General features: G+C 39.8%; 1 protein-coding gene across 1 annotated transcript in view; it reads right to left on the minus strand.

Annotated features, from left to right (window-relative positions):
* Nucleotides 1–1,034: 1,034 nt before the first annotated feature.
* The window catches only part of NGLY1 (N-glycanase 1), a 42,496-nt gene continuing 15,598 nt past the window's right edge, over nt 1,035–27,932 (minus strand). The window contains exons 4-12 of the mRNA XM_029071017.2: nt 23,267–23,432; nt 14,878–15,097; nt 14,017–14,138; nt 12,039–12,184; nt 11,567–11,677; nt 8,109–8,273; nt 4,576–4,761; nt 2,327–2,504; nt 1,035–1,902 (exon numbers count right to left, since the gene is read on the minus strand). Coding sequence (XP_028926850.1) covers nt 1,727–1,902; nt 2,327–2,504; nt 4,576–4,761; nt 8,109–8,273; nt 11,567–11,677; nt 12,039–12,184; nt 14,017–14,138; nt 14,878–15,097; nt 23,267–23,432 — 1,470 coding nt within the window. The 3' untranslated portion in view covers nt 1,035–1,726. The remainder of the gene's footprint in view (nt 1,903–2,326; nt 2,505–4,575; nt 4,762–8,108; nt 8,274–11,566; nt 11,678–12,038; nt 12,185–14,016; nt 14,139–14,877; nt 15,098–23,266; nt 23,433–27,932) is intronic.

Genomic DNA, 27,932 nt, shown 5'->3' on the forward strand with positions numbered 1-27,932 from the left:
TGACTTTTTTTTAACAAAAAAACCCCAAAGCCCTCCATAAATCATAGAATGTCTCCCTTGGCCATTTGGAACACAAAATCATTTATGCCTTTGATTTTTGTATTTATATATATTTATATAAATCATGGTATTTGTTAAGTACTTACTATGTGCAGGGATACATACAAGAAAACCAGGTTGGACACAGTCCACGTCCCACCTGGGGCTCACAGTATTAGTCTCCACTTTACAGTTGAGGTAACTGAGGCACAGAGAAGTTAAGTAACTTGCCCATGGTCACACAGCAGGGATGAGCTGGGATTAGAATCCAGGTCCTTCTGACTCCCACGCTCGTGCTATATTAGGTCACGCTGCTTCTCTTCTCTATGTTATATGTCTATTGCATATATCATATACGATATATCTATCGTAAATATCTTTGTTTTCCTTAATTTCTTCTTTGGCACAACTGCTTGAAAATGCCATAACATGCCCCTCTGTCGCGGACAAAGCATAGCTTATAACCATAACCTTCTCTCCTTATTTTTTAGGTGGTGTCCCCCTGTAGGGCAAGGAGCCATGGCTAACTCACACCTGTGTATTTTTTTTGCCCAGTGCTTAGTATGGTGCCCTGCAATCAATAAGAACTTATTTAATACCACTACCGCTTGTTAAAGGATTGATCCTCTGGCCTTTAAAACTCAAACACACAGATAACCAGATGCCTCCGAGGAAGACAGCTGTAAAATGACTGATCTACTATCACTCTATATGCAATGAATATTTCAGACTTGGAAGATTAGACAAAAATGTATTTCAGACAACTTTTTATAGCGCCTTCATTTGAAAAATTAGTTTCTGCAAGGAAATGATCTTTAATGGTCAAGTAAAATTACCCATTCTTTATTAGATTGATGATAGGTTCTATCGTTCTATCTTGTCAACAAAGGGGGAAGATAGAAACTTGCCCCAAAACCTTTCTGTCCAGATCGGTCCCAGAAATGCTTACTAGAACAAGTATTTGGTGGATTAAAAAAACCCTCAGTGGTGACACATTTAGAATCCTTGTTGGAATCTTTTAATTCACATGTCCAATATTTTTATTTCAAAACATGGATTGACCAAAATGCTTTTCAAAATACGCTTAGAATTATGTGCTTTTGAAAATTCTACGTTTGTACTCAAGTAAACATTATGATGTATACTGGAAAATAACTCATTTTATTAATTTTTAAAATGCCTCCATATTTACATTCATTTAAAAAAGATATTTTGCACTGATGCAATCTCATAGATACTGTCCTAACAGATATTTTCAAGTTAAAACTTAAAAAAAAATTTCTACCTAATAGGAAATTAATAGCTAGCTAGAAAATGTCAAATTATTGTTAATGCTATTTTATAATTTTACTACATTAAATTTAACTTTAAGATGTCATGTTTACCCTAATCACTTTATCAGGATCTTTTAGTGTAAAATATCCTTTGTCTGAAGTAAAATAAAAATTGATGATTTAGGTTAAAAAGAGAAAGTTTTTAAAATTCTAGGATCTTACAATGGGCCACAGCATAAAGGCATATTATTTCCATGAAGGAGTGATGACTGAAACCCAGTAAAGGAAATATGTGCTGTCAGCATGGTGAAGAATGGTAAATTGCCTTTAAACTTTCTCATTGAATCAACAGAATATTTGAGACCATACTAAAGTGCCTCATTATTGCCAGTAGTTTCGTGATGTTCAGATTTTCAAAGATCACTGAATTTTATAATTATCTCCAAACACTTTTCTCCACGGTCATTTAAGCTTTGCCTAAATAGCTGAGTATGCTGCCAGGCAAGACCATCATCTCCGCCACTTAGTTCTGCTTCCAAAATAATTTCTGTTGCATCAGAAAAATCAGGATAGGAACGCAGGTTTTTATCTGTGGGAGAGAAAGAAATTTTAAAAATTAAAGCCCCTATGTGATTTAAATGATTGTAAAGCACTGCAGTTGTTTTACAATCCACCGTTCAACATCTGACATTTTCCTTACCAAAAAGTGAAAACAAATATCGACATTATTCAAAATGAAAAAATTCTACTCCAAGAACCTACGTACCTATTAACGTCAACTAAGCTATTATTCTTCTTGTTCTCCCCCTTTGAAACCAATAACTTTCCTAAGCACAGCAGAAAATTATTTTTTTATTACAATAACCAATGGCATTTTTTAAATCGTGAAAAACAACAAGCTGATTCAAGTAAGCACCTTCCACTGTTTTTTCCTTTAAAATACACCCTTATTTGCTTTTAAGGCAGTGGAATAACACATGTAACACAATTAAGTCTCCAGCCAGCACGCTTACCTCCTGTCAGCTCAACCTGAGCTTTATCAGACCACAGTTTCCAATGGATGGAACCACTATGAAATGTCTGACTGCTTGTTCTGACTGAAATGTTATCCACTTTCAGCCCCACGGACCCACACTCAAACTTCCAGGAGACATGGGCTGAAGATGACCCTTCCTTTCTTGCTAAATACACCTAGAGGGAACACAAATATTGAATTAGACATGGACATGGACTGTGTTCAACCTGATAAGTCTGTATAGACCCCAGCACTTTTTCATTCATTCAGTTAAATTTATTGAGCTCTTACTATGTGCCGGGCACTGTTCTAAGCGCTGGGGTAGGTACAAGATAATTGGGTTGATAGAGGATCATCAGATACCAAATGGTATTAAATGCCTTGTCTTTTTATGGACACCAACTGTTTCTTACTGTTACAAAATGATTAACTGTTAAAAATTTTGCTGAACAGCATCTTGAGTAACATTAAGCAAAGTCAATAAATATCTCAAATGTGGATTCAGTTCATTCTCTGTTAACTTACTATTCATGTACAGTACTATAGTATGCTTAAGTATCGAGCAGAATACAAAAGCACCGTCCTTGCCTCTACGAGTTTACCATCCTGACCTTCTTGCTCTTTTTCGGTAGACTGTAACTTGCATTAGTGCAGGGAGTACACAGCGTCACTCCCTTCCCTGTCTCTGAGGCCTGGACCCCTGGCATTATCCTGGATTCCGGCCTCTCGTTTAACCTCCATGTTAAACATTGCCAAATCTCGCTGGTTCTTCCTCCCTGGCATTTCTAAGGCTTTCTTCACCCATATGCCTCCTGTGACCACCACACTAGACAGGCATTTGTGGGAATTCCAGCCTGACCAACTGCATCAGCCTCCTCAAGGGTCTCTCTGATTCCTCTAGACTACTGAAAGCTCGTTGTGGGCAGGGAATGTGTCTACTAACTCTGTTATACTGTACTCTCCCGAGTGCTTAGTAAAGTGCTCTGCAGTTCGCTCAATAAATACCATTGACTGATGAATTCCAGTCCTTCCCCTTCCCAGACTGTACTTCACCCTGTTATCCAGACTGCTATTCCCAAGTGTCATTCTGCACACACCTCACTACTCCTCATAAACCTCAACATGGTTACCCACTTCTCACATCAGGCAGAAACTCCCGATCACTGACTGGCTTTAAGGAACCCCATCAGCTCGCTCTCTCCTATTTATCCACTCCTATTCCACCACACTCCAGCTCACAATCTTTGTTTCTCTTAAAATAGACTAATAATAATAATAATTATGGCATTTAAGCACTTACTAAGTGCCAAGCAATGTTCTAAGTGCTGGGGTACTTACAGGGTAATTAGGTTGGGCACAGTCCCCTTCCCATATGGGGTTCACAGTCTTAATGCCCACTTTGAAGATAACTGAGGCACAGAGAAATTAAGTAACCTACCCAGGATCATGCAGCAGACAAATGGCAGAGCTGGGATTAGAACTCACATCCTATGACTCCCAAGCCCACCTAACTTACTGTGCCTTCTTCTTGGCTGCCCTGTTGACGATTTCTTCCCCATACCCACTCCCATCCAATTAGAAAGACCAAAGTTCTCTCCATTTTCAAAGTTCTGAAATCATACCTCTTCCAGCAGGCCTTCCCTGATTAATTTCTAATCTCTCCTGTTTATATTCTCCCTACTGCCAGTTCAGCACTACTCTGCCACCGTTGCACTTAAGCATTCATAACCTCCAGTAGGACTTTTAGATATACCTTACATTATCCTATTACTTAAATACTAACATGTATATTTCCCATTTTCCTTCTTCCTATATGCACTTTATTTTAGTGCTTAATTCTACTGTATTCTCCCAAACATTTAGAACAGTGTTTTGAACACAGAACATTCTCAATCAATCCAGATCTCCTTCTTTCTCGCCATAACAGCTATTCCCTGGTTGTAACTCTCTACGTTGTTCTCTCTCACCATTCTAGGTTAAAATGATGCAATTCTTTTTACGCCCAGCACATTCTATTTTGGACTAGTTTCTGGGTAACCTACAGCCTCTCTCCATCTGTTGTAATTCCACTAGGAAAGAGGCACACAGATAGCAAAAGTCATCACTTACCAGACAATGAACCAAGGTCAGGTGTATATTTGTGAAATACCATTATTCAGTGCTCAGAACAGTGCTTGGCACACAATAAGTGCTTAACAAACACCATCATTATTATTAAAGGAGAAAAATATTCAGGGATCACATTACCATGTTCCAGTCTCTCTCGACTTTTCTGAATAGGGAGTCCATCTTCCACACACCCTTTTCCCATCCAATAATTTCTTCATTGTTATTTGAAATTCGGGTGTAAGAATCCTTCACTGCATTGTAACTGAGGTGTAGTAGCTTGGAGGTCTTCTCACACTCTGAGGGTGTGAAAACATTTTCCTTGCTCTAAAATAAATAAAAGCAAAGTGAGTTTGGGAACACAACTGAAGGAATAAAACAGAGTTTTAAGAAACCGGTGACTCTCTATAATGTTGGAGTCTCCTGTCAAAAAACGGATGAGCCTCGGTCCAATGTCGAGGACCTTCAGTGCCAAGAACTTGAATTAAAGAATTGACTCCTGTGCTAGGAGGCTACCCAGCGCCACTCACACGCCACTGGGGCTTTGGTTTTAATGTGCCAGCAAGTGGGCAGGGGTGTAGCTCATTGTGAAGTCCCCTCAAGGATTATAGAAACAAAGCCAATGTATGGTTTAAGTAACCATAGAAAAGTGCCAATGCTATGCCACAGACCAGCTGACCTTTGCCATCTTAGTCACCTTGTTAGCCACTGCGATTTCACCAGTCAATTGCTGCTGGGCCTGTAATCATATGAGACCTTCTGATTGGTTTTCTGGTCAGACATTTTCAGATTGTTCTTACTTTTGGCTGTTTCACCCCCACCATCGCGGAGAGGTATTGGTTGGACATAGTGGGGAGTAGGAGGAGAGGGGAACAGAAGGAGGTGAATGCATACACTATATACTATGCTCTCTCTTAAAGCACTATAGTATGGAACCAGAAATGCTAATTTCTTAATGGTAAATCCTCAAAAGAAGAAAATATGTCCCAAATTAAATGAGTGATATGACACAAGATTTGTTTTATAAATTGAGCTTATAGTGATTATGATGTGATGATATCTGTATTGGTTTGTACTTTCAAAGCAATTTGGAAATGCACAAGTGCCAAATAATATGGTTTAGTGTTTTTATCCGAAGAACTCAAAAGCACAAAATTGACCCTCTCTATATAATTGATCTAGTCATTAAGATACTCTGTGTCCCTACGAATGCTCTGCCTTTGCTTGAATTGCCATTTATCTAAAGAACAGAAAGTTCTTTCCTCTAAAATCCTGGATATTAGGGGTCATGAACTGCTAGATCATGCTCTCCAAAATTCACTGACATGATCAAAAATGTCAACTCCCTATGTGAGAGTGAGCAAAATTCACCATTTATTAGTAATTGAAATGTAACTGAATAAACCAATATTTTAGAATGCAAGCACTAGCACCAATTATAAATGCATAACCATTATAGACTATGCCCAGGTGAAGTCTGAGATTAATAACAGAATGCCATAGAGACATGAGGAGAGGTTTTATAAAGTTGAGCACATTCTATGTGATTCTTTTAAACTTTTAAATTTATATTTTAAACTTCTTTTAATATAACAATTATTGAAGAGTGATGTGTAATAGAACTATTGGTGTAGTTTTTTTTGTAATTAAGGAAAAATTGATGGAATGTTGTTAAGAGAAAACGAAAGTGGAACCAAAAAACCCCCCAAAAATCTGCAATAACAATTGGGCCAGCTGGGTTTTGAGTAAACATTTTCATTCAAAAAACTGGGTGGAAATTAAAATGGCAATCTTTTAAGGAATTCCATTATTTCATATCACCAAAGAATTATTTACCGCTCTTGCCACAAAGTGTAGGTCATTTAATTTCTGGCAACTAAAATTTTCACCTGCCTCTAACAGGTGAGTTTAATGGAGGAGTTACAAAGCTGATAAGCGGACTGCTACTCAGAAACCAAGGGACAGAATAAAGATCAGGGTGTTTGACCCGCTTCATATTGACCTTGAATTTTAGTTTTTTAAAGTGTATTCAACCATGGCACATGGGATATAAAAATGAGAAGAGAGAGGAAAAAAATACATCCTTTCCATATCCAAAAGCTAAGTACAGCTGTGAATTAAAATTGGGTAGTGTTAGTCTGATTTTAATTTCCAACATTCATTTAATCAGTAATGACTAGGTTACTGGGATTATTTAGTGCTGTAGTTACAAAACTGGCAAATTAAAGCCCGTCTCTGTTGTTGAATTGTACTCTCCAAGTGCTTAGTACAATGTTCTGCACAGAGTAAGCGCTCAATAAATATGATTAAATGAATGAATTACTTCCAATTTACTCAAGACAGATAATGGGTTCCCTTGTAGAGGTATACATGTTCTTCAGAGATCCCAGTAGAATAGGTAAGAGGGTGTGTGGTGGTGGCAGGGAGTAGGGGGAAGGGCAAGTCAGAGGACTTGGGTTTTAGTCTCAGCTTTACTGTCCACCTACTGTGTGACTCAGACAAGTCACTCTGCCCATTTGTTTCATAATTTCATCAAGCCCGATTTCTGTAAAGTGGATTTCCCTATTTCAAAGGATGTTGTGAGGTCAAGATTACATAGGTGATAACAAAAAGCTTTAGAAAAATGAAAGCATTCTAGGATAATTTATCATTTTTAGAGTCATATTTCTGGTTGGAAACACTGAGTGTGCAACAAAAAATGGTTCCAAAAAACAGGTTACAGATTCTGGTTTTACTTGAAAGGTAAAACACGGAATAGAAGATAGTCATAATTTTTTTAAAAGTTTAATGACATTTGCATTTTGGGACACATTTCTGTTGCTCTATATGCTTTTCTATAAACTACTTAGCCACCTAAATGGGCTTTTAATGTAGTCACTTAAGATTGTAATAGAAAATTTATCATTAAAATCACTTTTCAATCAAATCCTCCAAAAAGAAATCATGAGATTCAAATTTCTCCCTAGAAATTCTCTCATTTTTGGCACATTCCCCATTGCTCTTCAAAGTTCTTTCAAGGGAAAATAAAAATTCTAAAATTAATGAGTTCATTTTCAATCCTTATTTTTCAGTTTGATGGCATGTTTGATTAATTTACATTGGGTATTTACCAACACAAAATGTTTTTCTCCTTTAGCAGCTAATATGCTAAAGATCAACACAAGCAGATTCTAACAAATAATTAAATAAACAGGAAACCCCTTTTTACAAAAGAAAGAGGAAGTACAAAAAAAGAAGCACTCTAATGCAATCTTTCACATTAACAGTGACCTGTTGGAATTGGTTGTTTTCCACTAATGAGGAAATTTCTCTCAAAATCTACATGGCACTAATATATACATACATTATAGATGCAAATTAGAAACTCTTCATAATCACTGAAATAAATATCTTTATAACAAACAAAGAATCAGGTGGCTTGAAAATAAAACTGCCTCCAAATTCAGCTAATTTAAAATCTACTTAGAATTTTTTGATGTACAGTAATGTCAACTACTATTATTTCTGTTTATTCCCCCAAAGCAATTAACTTCTAAACTCCCTTCAAATTTTCATGCTATTTTCTTATTACTTTGCAATGTTAATTGAAAGGCTAAATGTCAAACCCATTACCCTCCAATCATGAAGCCCTGTAGAGAAACTGAAAGTACATCACTTGTTAATGAATTAAATACCTCCAAACCCATTTCACCTCGGGCTACTCTCCAAGCCACTGACCCAGATATTCTTCCACCAAGTTCTCCAGGTTTTGGAGTTTTGGGTGATATGAACTCAACCAGTTCGACAATGATTCGGTGGAGGAGTTCTTGCTTTCGGCTTTGTGGTAAAGACAGCTGTCTCTGGGGTAGAAAGTAGCAAAGAATAGAAATAGTTTCAGATTAGGAACGTGGAGAAAGCCGTCCTCAAACATAAAAAAAAAATCACAGTGTATTTTATAGAAATTTTTAAGGAATTCAGATTTCAGATAGTTAAATATTCCATTTTGAAAGCTAAAACAAAAACCAATGGGTGAATATTTACATGGCAGTTTTTCTCAATGATGCAAATGATTTGAAGTAAATGTCTAAACCCTGCTTCATTCACTTATTGTCCTCTGCAGTCTTCCTGATCTATCAGATTAAGCCTTGCTGAGGAAGATTAAAGTGTTTGTGTATATTAAAAGGTTCGATTTCCACCTTAAAGAAAAAAAATGATGGTACATGCTTAACTTTATCATCACTGGCACTCTGGGCCTAATAACCAGGTGTGTTCGCATCCGTTTCTTGGCTTTGGGAGTGGGACACTGAGAAATCATTTAAAAAGGGGTTTTAAAAGTAAGAGGGTAAAGCTTCCAAATTGTTACTCATTTGTTCCAGTTACTAGATTGTACTTTCAATTTATTAGAAAAAAGGTTACATTAAAACTCCCTAACTCAACTTCTCAGGGGATATTGGCCATCAGGCAACTCCCTTGGTTGAAAGGGCACACAAAATTGCTGTTCAGATCTTCTAATCAATCAGAAACCTTGTTTGAAAAAGGCTATTTTCCTCCACTGCACACAATTTCAGCTTTCTGCGAAAACCCATCACATTAATGTTTACTGATATTTATCAAAATAAACTAAATCCTGCAGCTTCTGAAATACCCTGACCCTAAGTGAGGCATGAGGTTATAACATTTCAGACCCTTAAATGGAATTTCAGGCCAAGATAAATGCCCTATGGAATGAAGATTACACTTTGTGTGTGAATATATTCATAAAATATCATTTGAGTGCAGGACAATTTGTAATGCTGAGGAGTAGAAATTTTCCCTCAAGGACTCTGAGAAGGCATAGGCTTAGAGGTTCTTGAATTTTTTCATTTTTGCATTGGTTTTGAAACTTTTGGATTGAAGTTTCCTTCCTGCCTGTCTCCCTCCTTGCCCACTGCTAATGCTGTAAACTGGGGGTTTTCAGATTACCCAGCATGGAAAGAACACAGGTTGAGTTATTCTGAATGGGTACTAGAGAGCAGAAGGTTAATGACTGGACCACATGACTTTCAGGAGGATCTACTCTCTTTATATCTGATTCCACTGCTTTTTTTATGGTATTTGTTAGCGCTTACTACCAAGCCCTTGGGTAGATAAAAGCTAATCAGGTGGGACAAAGTCCCTGTATGCCTGGAGTTAACAGTCTCAATCCCCATTTTACAGATGAGGTAACTGAGGCACAAAGAAGTTAGGTACCTTGTCCAAGGTCAAATAGTTCTTAATTGGCAGAGCAAGTACTAGCACCCAGGTCCTTCTATCCATGAGGCCACACTGCTTCTCTGCAGTTCTGTACTTAATGTAGTACTGCTCTTTTATTTGTGCTTCCCTATGAGAGTGTAAACGTCTTTTGGTGTTTTCCCAAGTGCTTAGGATAACGCCTTACGGGCGCTCAAGGAACAATATAAATACCATCATCATCATCAATGGTATTTAATGTTTACTGGGTGTAGAGCACTGTACTAAGGGCTTGGGAGAGTATAATAAAGAGTTGATAGACATATTCCTTAACCACAGAGAGAGAAGACCAACATTAATATAACAAATATATGATATATAATTTTTAGATATGTACCTAAGTGCTGTGGTGTTGAGGGTGGGGGGTGAATATCAAATGCCCAAAGGTCACAGATCCAAGTGCACAGATGATGTAGATTACTATAATGGCAATTAATAATAATTGAATTACTACTCTACTTAACCATTAAGCAGTTATTTTTGACTCCCATGTAAAAAGATGTTCTGCTATCATATGGTTTTGGAATACAGTCCTTTCAAATTAATAGTGTCAACTAAGATGCTTCCTCTGGAATAATTGTGGTATTTGTTAAACACTTAGTATGTGTCAGGCATTATACTAGGCGTTGGGGTAGATACAAGATAACCAAGTTCTATATAGGACTCACAGACTAAAAAGGAGGGAGAACAGGTACTAAATCCCCATTTTCCGGGTGAAGGAACTAAGGCTCAGAGAAGTGAAATGACTTGCCCCAAATCACATAGCAGTCAAGTGTCAGAGAAGCAGCATGGCTCAGTGGAAAGAGCATGGTCTTAGGAGTCAGAGGTCATGGGTTCTAATCCCGGCTCCGCCACCTGTCAGCTCTGTGACTTTGGGCAAGTCACTAAACTTCCCAGTGCCTCAGTTACCTCATCTGTAAAATGGGGATTAAGACTGTGCACCTCACGTGGGACAACCTGATTACCCTGTATCTACTCCAGTGCTTAGGACAGTGCTCAGCACATAGTAAGCGTTTAACAAATACCAACGTTATTATTATTATTATTTTTATTAATTAGAACTCTGTCCTCTGACTCCCAGACCCAAGCTCTTTCCACCTAGGCCACGCTGCTTCTCAGAAATGTTAAACCGGGGATTTCTTACCTCTTCCTAAGGCTACAAAAATGATATCACTCCACTCTTCCCCACTTCTATTCATTTGCTTAAATCAGCACTCTTGGAATCAGTTTACTCTTTTATGCATTTAGACAAAATTCTGTTTCTTTCAAAGCTATCTTTCTTGATTTTTTTCTTCTTCGCTGATCGTCATTTTCATTTTGCTTTGTTCCCCTAATCTTAGTCTCCTTTCCTCAACTCTTTCCATGGATCTTGGTGCCAGACCGTCCTGTTCCCCACAGTTGGCCTTGATTCTTCTGAAGTTACAGAGCACAGTATGCAACATAACTGCGCAACAAGTTGATTAAATACTGAATGAATCCCAACATCCTCAATGTACAGAATACAGTTTTTAAAATGGGCATTTCTCGTCGTGACCAGGTAACGTGTCTACCAATTCTGTTATATTGTACTCTCCCAAGGGCTTAGTTCAGTGCTGTGCACACAGTAAGTTCTCAATAAATGGCATTGATTGACTGATTTAAAAAAAATATTCCAAAGTTTTTCTTTTACAGTATCCCCATTACATTATCAGCCTGGTGTAGTCAAACACTGTATCTCTTGCTTCTTGTATTCTCTCCTAATCATTTAATACAGTGTTTGGCACACAATGATTGACTAATACTAGATATAATTTAACCCATAAATTTAATGACATCTTCAAATCAAAAATCTGCATTTGATATTTCAAGTGTCTTGACAAAATAACAGATTTTTAAAATCACATACCTGTGTATTAAGACTATTGATTGTTTCTCTAAGATAGTCTTCTTTAATCTGAGTTCTTCTGGAGATAACGTCTTTATGATTACATGAATATCGCCAAGTGACATCAACGACCTCAAATAACAGAATATTTCATGCTTTTATTAAAATAAAAAAAATGAACTGAGCACTACTGAATACTTACATTTACATTTACACTCCTAAGGCTGCAGGGGTTACTTAAACAAGATACTTCTTTTACTTGAAATTTAGTCAAGTAATGAGGGATTCTGATCTCATTCATTTTACTATCATTGTATCATTACAGTGATACAGTAGCAAAATTTTTATGCCTACTTACGAGCCTGATTTAAAAGACCATACTGATATTATCCATTACTCCTTTCTCTGGTTCACTTTCCTCTGGATCACCTTATCGCTATGGCATATGTTTAAACGGGTTACTCCGGAAAAGTTTTTCTTCCAATATTCGTACCTCATCCTTGGAGAATGCCATAATATATGAGACTTTTTTTCCCCATCCGATCTCATAGAGAAGCGGTTTATCACAAACATTTTCACAAGGGTCACAGTGCAGCCATCGCTGCTGAGAAGAAGAATATACTTCTGTCCACACATGATCTGCAAAAAAGGGTGGAAAAAAAGCAAATAGCTTGGATTATTTAAAATCCACAGTCTTAGAAAATATCTAAACTCATATTATAGAGGCAGAGATTTCTAATACTGTAGTGCAGTATTTAAAAACGATGAACAAATTGTGTAAGATACTATACTATGGAAAGCGTGTCTTATTGGGTTTTTTAAAACATCTTTGTAATGTAGGGTGGCACCTCAAATTAAGTTAGGACTGAAGCAGAGGCCTGTTAGATAATAGAGCTACACTGAGCTAATGAAAGTGACTGCTGTTTTCGGTTCATGTGCTTAAAAAAATCCCTCTTGCTGAATTTGATTTACATGACTAATCAGGAAGCGTCATATTAATTTCTGCTTTCTAAAATCAATGAAGAGACTATTTGGAGAAACTAGCCCCTAATTTTTGAAATATTCTATTCAAAATGACTTTTTTTTTGGTAGTCCCCTATGCTAATTTAACTCCAGATTCCTCTCCTTTACCTATATCCACTCCACTGTCCGGCCAAGACACAGAAGTGGGGCTCCTGCAACATGCATGTGTGGGATGTCTGCTCCAGGTTTAGGACTTAATCCCCATTAAGTAAGGTCATTTTGACTGGTCTTCCTTCATCTGGAGGAGAATCTCTGGGAGCCACAAAAGTATGGGTCCTTATAGGATCTGTACCTTTTAGACATTTGGTATTCTCCCCACCCTCAGCCCACAGCACTTATGTGCATATCGGTATATTGTTTATATTAATGTCTCTTCCCCTTTAGACTCTAAACTCATTGTGGACAGGGAACGTGTCTTCCAACTATTTTGTACTGTATTCTCCCAAGTATTTAGTACAGTGCTGTGCACACAGTAAGCGCTCCATAAATACCATTGATAACTCAATAGTTACTCAGTGATGGGGCACTGGATTCAAGAAAAGAGGAGCATGGCGTAATGGATAGATCATGAGTCAGAAAGTCCTAGGTTTTAATCCTGGCTCTGCCACTTGTCTGCTGTGTGATGTTAGGCAAGCCACTTAACTTCTTTGTGCCTCAGTTCCTTCATCTGTAAAATGGGGATTTAGACTGTGAGCCCTAACGTGGGACTGGGATTGTGTCCAGCCTGATTTAACTTTGTATCTACCCCAGCCCTTAGTACAGTGCCTGCCACATAGTAAGTGCTTAGCAAATGCCATTGGAAAAAAAAATAACCCTAGTGGTTGTGAAAACTCATCAATGCTTTCTATAAATTAAGACAACTGGGAATCTAATTTTTCTATTCATTAGAGAACCCTTAAGCATTTAGTACAGTACTCTGCACACAGTAAGTGCTCAATATATACCACTGATTGATTAGTTATTCAAAGTATGTACTGCCCAGGTTTCCTAATAGATTCTAAGTTCCTTGAGGGCAGGGATCGTGTCTCTGAACAATACTGTAAGGTCCTCTCCCAAGCACATAGTGATAATAATGAAAATAGTAATGATAATCATTGTGGATTTTGTTAATAATTGTGGGGTAGATAAAAGATAACTGGATACCCCAGGAGGGTCACAGTTTTAATAGGAGGGAGGGCAGGTATTGAATCCCCAGTTTTGCAGTTGAGAAAACTGAGGCAGAGAAGTGAAGCGACTTGCCCAAGGTTATACAGCAGACAAAGGGGCAGAATCAGGATTAGAACTCAGGTCCCCTGACTCCCAGGCCTGTGCTCTTTCCACAACTGCTCTGTTCATAGTAAGTTCTCAATAAATACCACTGATTATTCAGGTTTCCAAACCATCCATCCATAGAAAATATCAAATACATTTTTATTCTCATTAGACAAGTCACAAAAGGAGAACGGTACCTGTTGAGTCCCAAATAAAGCGGGCTTCAAAACCCAAAGCTCTGCACAGCAGTGTAAAACAGTTGGCCCATTCCCCACAGCGTCCACATCTTGTTTCCAAAAGTTTCTCAGGATTGTTATACCTGGTAAGATGAAAGCTTGAATTCACTCATCGAAAATCAAATACTTTAGGATAACAATACTTTATAGAATGTGAATTTTCCTCCATTTAAGTCCTCACATTATTTCTGAAATATCTATCTCCAGGCATATGATTTGCATAATTAATGCTACCTATTCCAAGTGGAAGAGGATGTAGAGGATAAAATGTATACAATTAGTATTTTTACAACCGTAAAAATTTTAACTCAAGATGTAATAAGAAATATCTTTTCCTCCATTTCTGTATTATTTAGTTGACTAATAAATCCTTCTTCCTTTGCCCCACCCTTCCACAGAGGGCTGAAATTTGGAAAGCTCTTGAAGAAATAATGCTCTCAAATCTTTTCTCATTTTAACATTACCCCGGATCTAGAACTTTTCATTACAGCTGGTGCTATAAAAGACGAGCACTCCAGATTTTTGTGACTCTAATGCAAAAATATAAATTAGAATGTAAAACATTATCCACAGCTGCAAATGCTTGAGAAATCCTCACTCATATTATTGGATGATGTAATTTAAGATTGACCGATCAAAACCCTATTAGAAGGTTGTCGCATACTCTTTATACAAAAGCATTCTATTTTAACCAGTCTAGAGAGGGTGCCAAAAATATGGGTTTCAGTGATCCTGAACCCTCTCTAGCCTATCAATAATTTACAGTAGAGCAATAAAAGTTCTGGCTTCGCATATTCAATATCCTAAATGTCCTGTACATACCTTGGGAACCGATTGCTGAATTGGCATAAATTACAGTAATGATCTTCTACGACATTTGCACCCCATCTCCTCTCATTATCAAAAGGAGAGAGCTTATTTCTTGATTCCGTCTGCCCACCACATTTGCTGCATGCAACGTTATTCACCCACTGAAAAAACTCTCCCTTATACCACTGCAATAGCTCCAGAAGAAGAAAGTCTTCCTCATTCATATTACTACCTGAAAAATTACAACAGAACAATGACATTAAGAATCAAGCAGACCCCAAAACATTTTTTAATTCTCCTACATGAATGTGCCTTGGCATAAGTCACATTTAGCAACAACTACCAGTGCACTGGAAGCATTGGTTTACGTGAGATTATCAGAAGTTTTGAGTGCTTGCCTGGAGAAGGAGAATTACAAAGAATCGGTGTCCTCCAAAAGTGATGTTGTAACATTTAAGCAATAAAATTAAGTAATAGATTGGTTTTGGATCATAAGCCAAAATGACAGTGGAAACATAAGCAATACTTTCTTTTAACGACTAAATCTTATGAGACAATTTGAGATAAACACACAATTAAAAGGAATGTGAAACATCAGTAACAGAACATTCCACAGAACTGTAAACATTTTTCTTTACTCGATTCCTCAGAGGCAAAGGCCTGAGTAAATACAATGTAATGTTTTGTCAGAAGATGTATATCTGCTGTATTAACCAAATCTATGTGAAGCAAGTCCTCAACACTCAAACAGAAAAAAAGAACAAATTTATTTCAAGCCACTTTGCACTGGAGCTGTAGTCTGAGAAAAAGAGGAAGGAAACCAAATTAATGTAATGCAAACTCAGTTTTAACCAAAGGTTGCATACCATTATGGACAATGAAAGTTATGTGGGGTTTTCTATGCCAAAGTAGATTCACTTCTTTCTCTCTCTCTTCCTCTCTCCCTCTTCCCCCTCCTCCCCCGATAGATCCCACCTTCAACCCCACTCAGCAACATGCCCAAGGCTTGCACAGATGAGCAGGAGTTCAGTTGGTTGGCATAAATGTGTGCTGGGAAGCCAAGCATTATTGCTGCTCGAGTCAGTTCGGGGTGCTGGACCCACCCCATCTGGATGGCTCTCTTGGAATGCTCTTATCTAGTGGGGAACTACTGGAAGTTTATAATCCCAGATCCCCGTGTTTGGAAGCAAGAGTCTTCACGGCAGGCAGAAACAGTCCACTGAAAATGGGAGTCCTTGGGCAACAGAGAAAGGAGGAAGAGAGGGAGGGAGGAAGGAAGGATTCTGCTATCAATCATTCATATTGAGCCTCTCCTGTAATGAATTATACTGCACACTGTACTAAACGCTTGGGAGAATGAAATAGTTGTGAGCAGAGACCATGTCTACCAAGTCTGTAATACTGTACTCTCCCAAGCGCTTGGAATAGTGCTCTGTACACAGTAAGCCCTCAATAAATACAATTGATTGATTCATTCATAGAATAATTGTGGTGATCAGCATTAACTATGTCCCAAGCACCGTACAAAGGTACAAGACAATCAAGTCAGACATAGTTCTTACCAATATAGGGCTCACAGCCCAAGGGTGAGGGAGAAGAGATGAAGCAGCATGGCCTAGTAATAGTAATCGTATTTATTAATTACTCACTGTGTGCAGAGCACTGAACTAAGCACTGAAGAGAATACACAGGTGGAAATTAGATATGGACCCCAATCCCTTGCCAAATTGGAATAATCTGGATGGAGAAGAGGCCAATCAACGGTAACACGACCAGCAGGACCACAGAATTGGAGGCAAGCAAAAGCTTAGACTTTTCGGGAGCCAGTTCTTGTGAACCCCATTGTGAAGACCAAAGTTTAGGGATCCCAGCCTCTAGCTCACATTTCCGGCAAGACACCCTGTTTGCTTTCAGCCACGTCCAGGAACATAATTTTGATTTAATGAAGCTTATGAATTTTTCCTCCCTGCAGTTTAAGATGTTTGAATATTAAATCCATTTTTTAGTTACACCGTTAATTTATCAGTAGTGGAAGGTTTGGTATGTTCCCTAGGGAGGCTGGCATAGCCTCCGACCTCATCTCCGTGAGCAGATTTGACAGCCGGAGAAGACACAACAGATCCTTCCCGGGAGGGATCAGTGATTGAGGAGCCGCCACTTGGCCACCGTGGGATGAGATCATCGGTTTTAAATGCCGTCAAGGCTTGAGCCTTGCTTAATTGAAAACTATTTATAAATCTAATTTCAAATCAAGACTTCAAATTGGCCTGTACCAATTTAGCAGCTACAGAAATACACCTTCATTATTAATAGAACACATGAGATAATCAGTGCAGAAATAAAATCGCCACCTCTATTACCAGCTATCCGACACATCTCAGGGCAGATCTGGACATTCAAAGGGGAATGGACAGCGGGCAGAGGACTGAAGGACAAGGGAATGGGGAGATAGGAGAGAAAATAAGAGAAGCAGGGGGAGATGTAGGGAAATCAGGCAGAGAGCAGGAGTGGCTAGAGGAATGAAGGAAGTGGCAGACTGATAGGGAGGAACAAGGAGCGATGGGGCATCCAGAAGGAAACAAATTTAAAGGAGGGAATTAAAGTGAAGGAGCACTTTATTTTATGAGGTGCCATCTAAGTCTTTCTTCCCCACTGTATATGGCTGACATTGGAGTGGGGTTCACTCCACCTCCTCTCCTTGTCTCCACGCAGGGCCTGGAAGTTACTCCCGACATCCGCCCCCTGCTCGGGGCGGTGCCTGGATCCAGGTTGCCAGGTGACATCCGGGAGAACTACCCAGCCCACAGTCAATCGAACGATGGTATTTATTGAGCGCTTGCTGTGTGCAGAGCACTGTACTAAGACTTGGGAGAGAACAATGCAACGGAGTTGGAAGACACGTTTCCAACCCACAATGAACTTGTCCCCGAGTGACCACTCGGGAGCTGCCTCTGAGGTATGAGGAACAAGAGCAGGAGATACGAGCACGCGGCCTCCGGCTCCACTTTCAGACATGGAAGGGCACAAGGAAGAGGCACAGGTAGATGGGGAGGAAAGGCGTTCCAGGCGAGAGTGAGGATGTGGGGCGATGGGTCAGCCGGCGACCTCCCCAGTTAGACTGGAAACTCCTTGAGGGCAGGGATTGTACTACTCACTCTCTTGTCCTCTCCCAAAGTGCTCAGTCCCATGATCCACATACAGTGAAGTGTCAGTTCCCTGAGGGCTGGGATCAGGCCTGCTAATTCTAATGGACTCCTCCAAGCACTCAGTACAGTGCTCTGCACATAGTAGACTGTCAGCTTCTAGAGGACAGGGATCATGTCTACTAGCTCTTTTGGACTCTCCCAAGGTCTCAGTACAGTTCTCTGCACAAGGTAGACTGCCAGCTCCTTAAGGGCAAAGATCATGTTTATTAGCTCTATTGGGCTCTCCCAAGCACTCAAAACAGTGTTCTGCACACAGTAGACTGCTAGCTCCAAGAGGGCAAAGATATTTATTTCTACTGATGCCTGTTTACTTGGTTTGATGTTTGTCTCCCTCCTTTTAGACTGTAAGCCCAGTGTGCGAAGGGATTGTCTCTTTATTGCTGAATTGTACTTTCCAAGCGCTTATCACAGTGTTCTGCACACAGTAAGCGCTCAGTAAATACGATTGAGTGAGTGGGGAATGGGCGCAAGGCCAGTAGCTGCGGCAGCCCGCAGACTGTTTCTGCTACCCACTTCCTGCAAACAATGGGGAGGAGAGGAAGTGAAGTGCTAAACATGAACTGCAAGAGATTAATGATACGTCCACTAATGATTTCTACTATATAGTATACACCTTTCAGTTCATCTAACATCAGGACTTTAGAAAATAAAGTGTTGCAAAATACCATAAGAGCTGATGGCAAAACTCAAAATTATATATGCCACGGGAGACAAACAACATTAAAAAAACAAAAAAATAGGATAATGCACCATTGTACACAACCTCTGTTCAAGTGCTGCCAAGGAGACACAATGTTTGAAAGAGAAAAAGATGAAGCAATTAGAGCATAATTGCTTAAGTGCAATCAGAATAGGCTGAGAAATGGTAAGCACTTAAACCCAAAGACAAAGACATTAACAGCTAAGGAGATAACTAGAAATTTATTCAGACAGGGAAAAAGTATTGACCAAAAAAGGCTTGACTGGTTAGAATTTGATTCATATTAGAAGCAAAGGCGGCTATTCAAAATTCACAATGCCTCACAGATTTATGGGACTTAGAGAGAATGGCCTGTTGTGGATAGCAAACTGACACAGACAGGAAACAAAGGATAGGGCTGATGGCTTCTTTTTGAGATGAAAAAATGTAAAACAAAGTCCAAGCTGGGGAATGCCGCTATCACTGGTTTTATTTCACCTTTTCATGAAATGATTGGAGAGAGGGGACAGTGAAAGCTCCAGTTTTGCAGATTAGACTTGGCTTCTGGGTAATGAGTAATAATAACTGTGGCATTTAAGGGCTTACTATGTGCTAAGCACTATACTAAGCGCTGGGATGGATATGAATTAATCAGGACAGAGTCCCTGACCCACATGGGTTTCACAGTTTAAGGGCGAAGGAGAACAGTTAATGAATCCCCATCTTATATTTGAGGAAACTGAGGCTCAGAAAAATTAAGTGATTTACCCAAGGTCAGGGAGTAGTCAAGTGGTGCAACTGGGATCAAAACCTGGGTCCCTTGATTCCTAGGCCTGTTCCCTTTCCACTAGGCCCAGGATAAACTCTGGGATGACTGCATAAAGTGGAAGGAATGGGCAAAAAAGTGTTATACAAACTTTACTGTAAGTCAGGGCAAAGTCACATCTAGAGAAAAAACACCCCAACTACCAGAGTAAAATGATAGGCTCTGAGCTACCAGCCACACCTCAGGAAAAAGAGGTCTTTATGTCATAAGTGATTGTTCTCTCAATGTACAGAGGCAGTAAAATGTCAACAAAATGTGGGCAATGCCAGGAATTACTGAAAAAACAAAAATTCTGCCAAAATGTAAAACCACAGTGCAAATAGACTACTATGTGCAGATCCGGTTGCCATATCTTAGGACAGACAAAATAGAACTGGAAAAGGTTCACTCTGTGGAAGGGCAGCCAGAGTGGAATAGATTTAGTGCGGTGACAGACTAGAAGATTAGGACTCTTCTGTCTGGAAAGATGAACAATAATTACAGTATTTATTTGGTAAGCACTTAGTATATGCCAGGTACTAAGTGCCAGCATAGATAAAAGATAATCAGGTTGGACACAATCCCTGTCCCACATAGGGCTCACAGTCTTAATCCCCATTTCACAGACGAGAAAACTGAGGCCCAGAGAAGTTAAGTGACTTGTCCAAGGTCACACAAGAGACAAGTGGTGGAGTCAAAATTAGAACACATGACCTTCTGACTCTCGGGCCCATGCTCTATCCACGAGTCCATGTTGTTTCTACACTAAGATGGTAGAAGCTGAAGCCTGAGGGGGCACAGGAGTGAAGCTTACAGATCATGAACAATGTCGACAGGATTTGTTCAATGAACTGTTCAGTGAATTTCACAACATCAGACCTAGGAGGCCCTACCCCACCAAAAAGTAGGAGGATTCAAATACTTAAGAAGAAAACACATTTTACATGTGGGTGGAGGGTATCAATCAAGCAATCATATTTATTAGGCACTTACTGCGTGCACAGCACTGTACTAAGCCCTTGGGAGAGTAAACTATACCAGAGTTCCCTGCCCACATGGAACTTAAGAGTCTAGAGAATAAATATGAAATTAACCCAGGAAGTTGGAGAGAATACATCAATAACTAGAAAAAAGGATTGGATAAATCCACAGATGAGAAGTCTATGAGTTCAAGCAAAAAAGACCTGGCTGCTGGAAAAAAGACTGGTAAAGGTCATCTTTTGATTTGCAAGGTAGTTGCTATTACTGGAACCTTCATAGTTAAAATCCCATTGAAGACCTCTTAGGTGCTACTGTAGGGCTAGGAAAATCTTGGAAACCGCATGGACAGCCAGGGGAACACAACCAGGGGTCACTGAGGTAACTGTCCCAGGACTCTATCCCTAAAGGCCTTCATTGGCAGGGGTCATTAACAAAGCAAGAAGTTCTTTAATCCCACCCATGGCAACAGAGGAATCTGAATCTGTGGGAGACCTCAGCGGTGGGAGAATTTGTGCTTCAGCAATAGGGAATGGGAGAAACATCTCACTTCTCCTTCTTTAATGATCACCACCACCTGAAAGGAAGGTGTGAGGGAGTCCTGTAGAAGTGGCAAGGAGAAGAGACCACTGCCGACCCACACCAAAGTGTTCCTCGAGCAAGCCAAGCGTAACTAGGAGTCACCATTCCACTGACCAAAACATTCAGAATATTGTGTCTTCTGTGTTAAGGCTTTTACCTTTAGAAAAAAACTAGAATCAGCATCCAGTGAACTAAGTACCAAGAGCTTAGAATAGTGCTTTTCATGCAGTACGTGCTCAATAAATATGATCGGCTGAACGAATGAATCCATCCTTCCACCTTGGTTACACAGAAAATGTAGGGCCTTTCAATCCTCCCTCCACCTGCCTTTCGCATAGCTTTTCTACTAGTGTTTCCTCCTCTTGGTCCTTCCTTCTACCTGTTGCTGGGTAAATGTCCCATGGTGCCTGAGTGCTTATGTACATTTCTGTTCACTTGTATGGCTCTGTGGGTGAATCTCACCCTGCAGTCTCTCTCATAGGGTCTCTGTCCAAGCATTACGTGAATGCTTGGTTTATGTACATATATATATGACTGGAGTAGGGTTGGGAAAAATACTGCCACAGGCCAGATTTGACCTGTTCAATCATTTAATCTGGCATGCATGCCAGATTTGGGTTGGCTGTGAAACAACTGCCTCCACCTAAGCCGTTCCTACTTGGCTCCAGTCCAACTGCAGACGTTGGTAGAATCTCTTTGACTCGGAGATCAGTAGGACGCGGGGGCTCCTGACTGCATCGGTGTCCAGCTACAAGTTAGTTCTAGGCAACACTTCCAGAGTTTGAATCCCTTCCTCAATCTTCATTATAGGCACCCTGAAAGTACTTATAAAATATCAACCAATGATATTCATTGAGCAAGAGCTTATTATGTGCAGAGCTCCGTACTAAGCTCTTGGGAGAGTACAAGCTTACAAATATAGTGATGGTCTGCCCATAAGCTAAAATAATTGCCCACTTCTGGAATAAAGACTCAAGATACATGCTGCTTTACCCACTCAGTCTGTTGATAGGAGGGATGTGGAGGGAAGATCTGAGGCAATTAACTGTATTTACTGAGCGCTTACCATGTGCAGAGCACTATACTGAGCACTTGGGAGAGTACAACACAACAACATATTCTCCATAATGAGCTAACAGTCTAGAGGAGCTTCAAACTCCTCTTCACAAAGACTATTTTTAGTTGCCCCTGCAAGTAGACCTGAATTTTTGTATTGAATCATTGATTTACCTCAGTTAACTGCTTCTCTAGAAACTAAAAGATAGTTGAGTCCTTTGATTCATTTTTTTCAGAAAGTAAAGCTCTTTTAAAGCAGTTAAATATTTGTTTAATATTCTGCCTAGAAATAGCAGGGACCAGCATATTAGACAAAATAACTGGCTGTTTTGAATTTTTGCAACAATTCATTTAAATCACCTTAACTCATTAATAGCTTTTTTTTTTTAACTCAAAGATGGTTACTTTTATTTTATTTCACAATAAAGAATATAAATTGTAAATAAAACTAACAAGATTTAATTACTACAGAATTCTTCAAAAACCTAGATTTGGGGGGAAATGTTGAGGGAACACATTATATTTCCAAATACACGGAGTCAGATATGCCCATGCCATCCTGGATTTAGGACAACTTCTCAAACTTATAAGGAGGATGAACACAAAGGGGAAAGAGACCCCCATACACCTGTAGAGAAGGAAAAGACCCAAAGGGTAAAAGAGAGTAAGAGAAACAAAAAGAATGATAATGAAATGGAAGGGGAGAGAATCAGTGAAGCAAATGGAAGCACATGTTCGGGGAAAATTCCAGCAAGCGAGGGAAAGGACAAGGAATTTATCTTTTATTTTGAGAGGGGGGAAACCTGTGGAACAGGGAAAAAAAATCCATGGAAACACATAGTTCTCAAAGCACATTTCATATTTTACTAACAGTAAATTCCACAATTGTGGTACACACATATTTCAAGCTATTGTTAAATTGTACATAGTGGAACGGAACAAAAAACTGCATCTACTAGTCTGGAAGCCCCCAGACAGGGAGACAGCTTGAATTGAGAAATGGTTTATTTGAGGGACTGTCACTCTCCTGTAACTTTTGCTTAGCTCTCCTGCCTTTCTCTGGGCTCATGTAGTTAGACCAATAATGAGGAGTACCTGCATCTGCTTGACTGGCTCTTGCTAGGTTTTCTCGACACTTCATTTTCAGCTCTTGGACTGGAATACAAGCCAGTGCTTTCTTCTGGAGAGAGAGATTCTCATAGACTAGTACATGCTGAAAATTGGAATGAAGGGTTTGTAATAAGTTCGAGTCAGCAGCCACCTAAGACAAAAGAAAATGCTATGTAAGTTTCATTAACATAAGGATAAAAACTTTCCTAAAACCTGAAAGGTCTATTCTATTTCATAAATAAAATAAAGTGAGCTGTATATTTTGTTTTACAAAACGTAGAAGACTGAATAAGAAAGCAGAAAGGAATATGCTTCATTAATGAAAATGACAACAAAATGGAAAATTGGAAGGCTTGTGTACACACACGTATACACACATACACTTTTCATTTTAAGTGTTTTCTCTTACACAAATTGAAGGTTTATTGTGCTATTTTTTTTTTGACAATTCTACACTCCATTCCAAGGAAAAACAAAAACAAAACCTTCCCAACTGTTTCCAGGATTAATTTTGTTCCCTTTTCAATCTGGAAACCAATGGGTTTTTTCCTTGTGATTTTAATGGTGCCTGAACAACAAGGGTTTTCTCTGCTTATTTCTCTCTCTCTCTCGGCATCACTCTTACAACTGCAGACATAAAAATAGTAGTTGCCAATTACACTGCTATTATGGCAGCTGGGTAACCATGTACTAGACAGACGTAGATTTTAAAACACCATTTCATCTTCATATGCAAAATCGGGTTGTTAAAAAAAGGGGTTTTTAAAAATTATTTCTTCACTGATTCTACCCCACCCCCCCATATATCTAAGGGTACAGAGTATCTATATGCACTTCTCCTTGGAAGTAGAGAGTTTAATTTGCCTAGAGTTTGACCATTCAGTTGGATGAAACAAAATCTGGTAGAGCATTCTAGTGTCACCTATATGCCAGAGTCACTTCTGTTCCATTCTAAAAGTAGCAGCAGGAATTAGAAGCTTCCATGGGTGGAAAATCTGGGACTGGAGCCAAGTCCTAGAAATGTGACGTGAGCCAGCTAGGAAGCAGTCACAGCACCCTGGCCCATCCTCAGACCACCTTCCGGTGGCCTGGCTTGGGTCCATTCAGGAATGTCATTCAATAAATGGTATTAACTGAGCACTTACTGTGAACAGAGCACTCTAATACTGTGGTAGGGACATAGGCTGTTCTAAAACAGGTTTCCACACACACACACAATCCAACACACTTGAACTGAATATATAATATTTACAGCCAAAATAGTTAAGGGGACACACAAGAACACTACGATCTTATAGGAACTCCAGGTCCAAGTAGTGAATGCTTAAATGCTTGGCATGGGAATGATGGGAATCTTTTAAATTGAGATTTCCAATATCAAAAGTTCTTATGTCATAATAGTTATGCCTATGGGGAAAAAAAGGTAAAAAGGAAAACACTGCTTTGTCATTCATTGCATGGAAGTGGCATAGGCCAAACATAAGAACTCCATGTTCTTATTCATCTCAGAAAAAGTTATACCCTACCAACGCAATTTAAATCAATCACAGATGACATATGTTTCTTATTAGAGAAATGCTTTGTGGGATAATGGAGTTTTCGGGAATACTAAAATTTGAAAAGGAAAAAAAAAGAAATGAGTAGCCAACACTCTATTGGGTCACAGAAAATTTGGGACAGGCCAGCCAAGTTTTCAGAGTATTCAGACAAAGGGCAAGATGTGCTCTTTTCCACTCTGCCGCCATGCACTCCTCCCATAATCATCCTCTATCTCTTACTCCCCTTTCCCTCTATCCTCCTCCTGTCTACTGAAACTGCTGTTTCACTGAAACAGCTTCCACTACTCGGTTTGGGATTCTGAGGTGGATGTTTGTGAGAAAATGTGAAAGCAGATAGGGCTGGGATTGGGTCTATATTCTGGCTTAAATACCCAGAAGATGGCATAAGATAGGGGCAGGTTTAGGATTTCAGTGACCTCAGCAACACATCACAAAGTCACAGCCAATCTGGTGCTGTCACTATTACTATGTTTCCTGCTCCTGTAACCACGATAAGAATAAAACACCATAGGCAAGTCATCCAAAACCAGCATTCAGCATCACTTGCTCTTTCTTCACTTTCTTTTCCCTTAGCCTTCGTCTCTGATGTGCTCTTTCATCCTTGATCTGTTCTTCCTTTACTGCAATTCTCCAAAATTTTTCTTTTTAATGGTATTTGTTAAACACGCCATACCAGATACTATACTGGGAGAGATAATCTGGTAGACGTGGTCCGTTCCCAAATGGGACTCACAGTCTTAATCCCCATTGTACAGATGAGGTAACTGAGACCCTGAAAACTGAAGTGACTTGTCCCAGGTCACACAGCAGCCGGGATTAGAACCCAGGTCCTTCTGATTCCCAGGCCCACCAGACTTAAACCATCAGGCAACGCTTCAGGTCCAAGCAAATACAACATGCAAAAAGCCAGTCCTTGCCATAGAGTAGACGCTTATGCATTTCAACACTGGACTGGCAAACCTGGATTTCTTGGGAAGAACAATGAGTTGGGAGTATCCTACTGTCATCTCTCCTCCAATCTCCTACTCCTGTTTCCCTCACCTCACTTGTCTCATTCCGGAACCAGTTCCCTGCCAGCACTGGCTGCTACTCCAGGGGTCACTTTTGCTGGAGGGTCTACATGCTAATAAGGCTGGGAAACTCACCAACCCATTTCTTAAAGTTCCAGCCAAAGAGTAGAGAGGAATACCCAACTCCACTCTTTCTGAGAAAGAGAAAGCAGGAGTGCTGTTAGAAGCACAAGCCAGTCAGGCTAAGAGCCCAGGGGGGAAGTCTAGATTACAGTCTGCAATTACAGCTCCCAAAATCGCTCAAATGCAGACAGCAGAGCCTTCAAACTCTGGCCGATGGCCATGCATAATCAGGAACAGCACAGAAAACCTCAACTAGGAGTGCTGGCCTACATTTCTAACATGCCAAGCACCAAACAGGCACACCAGTGCTGAAGAGGAAAAAAAAAAAAAAAGAAAGAAAGAAAAACCTGTTCCACTGGGCCTCTCTGAGAATACATTCAGGAATCAAGAGCACAATTCAAGCTTTCTGCCTGCCCTATCACACTACATTGAAGCAATTTCTTGGCAGAGTCTTAGATCACTTGGAATCACTCAAATTTGAGAAAATTTAATTTACACGTACTAATGAAACACTATTTTTATACTAACTCAAGAACATAAACAGGATCAAATATACACCACTGCCTACTGCAGTTATTTCAAGCTCTCAAATGCACTTCGTTTGCTAAGTGAAGAGCAAAAGAAGTTGGCCATCTGGCCTGTAATATTTCTGTCTGCCAACAGACTTACAAACTTAGCACAGCAGAAGATACTAATTGCAAGACAGATTGGTACCAGAACAAAAGTTAAATGAGCATGGAGGTTCACATACACATATCCCCACCCACAATGATCTCCCCAAGGAGAAGACAGCACCCTATTCTCGCTAACGTGCCACATTATGGTCAAAATCTCCAAAGAAAAATAGAAGACTACCAAGAGTTTCATTTTCCCAAGGCTTACATCTTGGGCTAGATCATCATTATAAGAAACACTCAGGATGAAGATAATCCTGAAGGCAGTTATTAAGCATTTTCTTGTGTTGAGCCTTATGCTAAATAATAATAAAATCAGACACAGTCTCTGCACCACACAGGGCTTAAGGTCTACGAGGGAAGGGGAACAGGTATCTTTTCCCCATTTTATAGATGAGGAAACTGAGGACCAGATATGTTAATACCGATGAGGAAACTGAGGACCAGATATGTTAAATAATGTACCTGATGCCACAGAGCAGGCAGGTGGCAGAGCTGGGACCATATCCCGGGTCCCCTGACCCTCAATCCTGTGCTCTTTCCACTAGGCTACCCTGCCTCCTCACACTCCCAGATTCTGACAGCCACCTTAGTTACCTACACAGGGGACATCCCTGCAGCACAACATAGAGGGGGAGGGGTTACAAAGTACCGAGCATCCTAACAGGAAGTGGGCAGGGATCATGCCTATTGACTGTTATACTGTACTCTCTGACATGCTTAGTACAGTGCTCTGCACACACAAAGTAAGCACTCAATAAAAGTCATTGATTAATTGAGGGCTGGAAGTGATCCTATCTATTGCTCTGAAGTTGCTGCTGCACTATTATTATTATTATTGATGTGGTATTTGTTAAGTGCTTACTATGTGTCAAGCACTGTTCTAAGCATTAGGGTGGATGCAAGTTAATCAAGTTGGACACAGTCCCTTGTCCCGTTTAGGGCTCACAGTCTAAATAGCAGGGAGAACTGGCATTAATCCCCATTAGCTAGCTGCAGGCAGGAAATGTGTCTACCAACTCTGTTACCCTGTAATAATAATAATTACGGTATTTGTTAAGTGCTTACTGTACTCTCCCAAGTGCTTAGTTCAATGCTCTACACACAGTAAGCACTCAATAAATGCAATTGATAGATTGATTTTACAGTTGAGGAAAATGAGGCACAGAGAAGTGAAGTGACTTGCCCAAAGTCACACAACAGACAAGTGGTGGAGCCAGGATTAGTCTCCAGATCCTTTGACTCCCAAGCCTGGGTTCTTTCCACTAAGCAGTGATGCTTCTCT

The sequence above is a fragment of the Ornithorhynchus anatinus genome, chromosome 8 (genome assembly GCF_004115215.2).
Source record: "Ornithorhynchus anatinus isolate Pmale09 chromosome 8, mOrnAna1.pri.v4, whole genome shotgun sequence".
Classification (NCBI taxonomy): Eukaryota; Metazoa; Chordata; class Mammalia; order Monotremata; family Ornithorhynchidae; genus Ornithorhynchus; species Ornithorhynchus anatinus.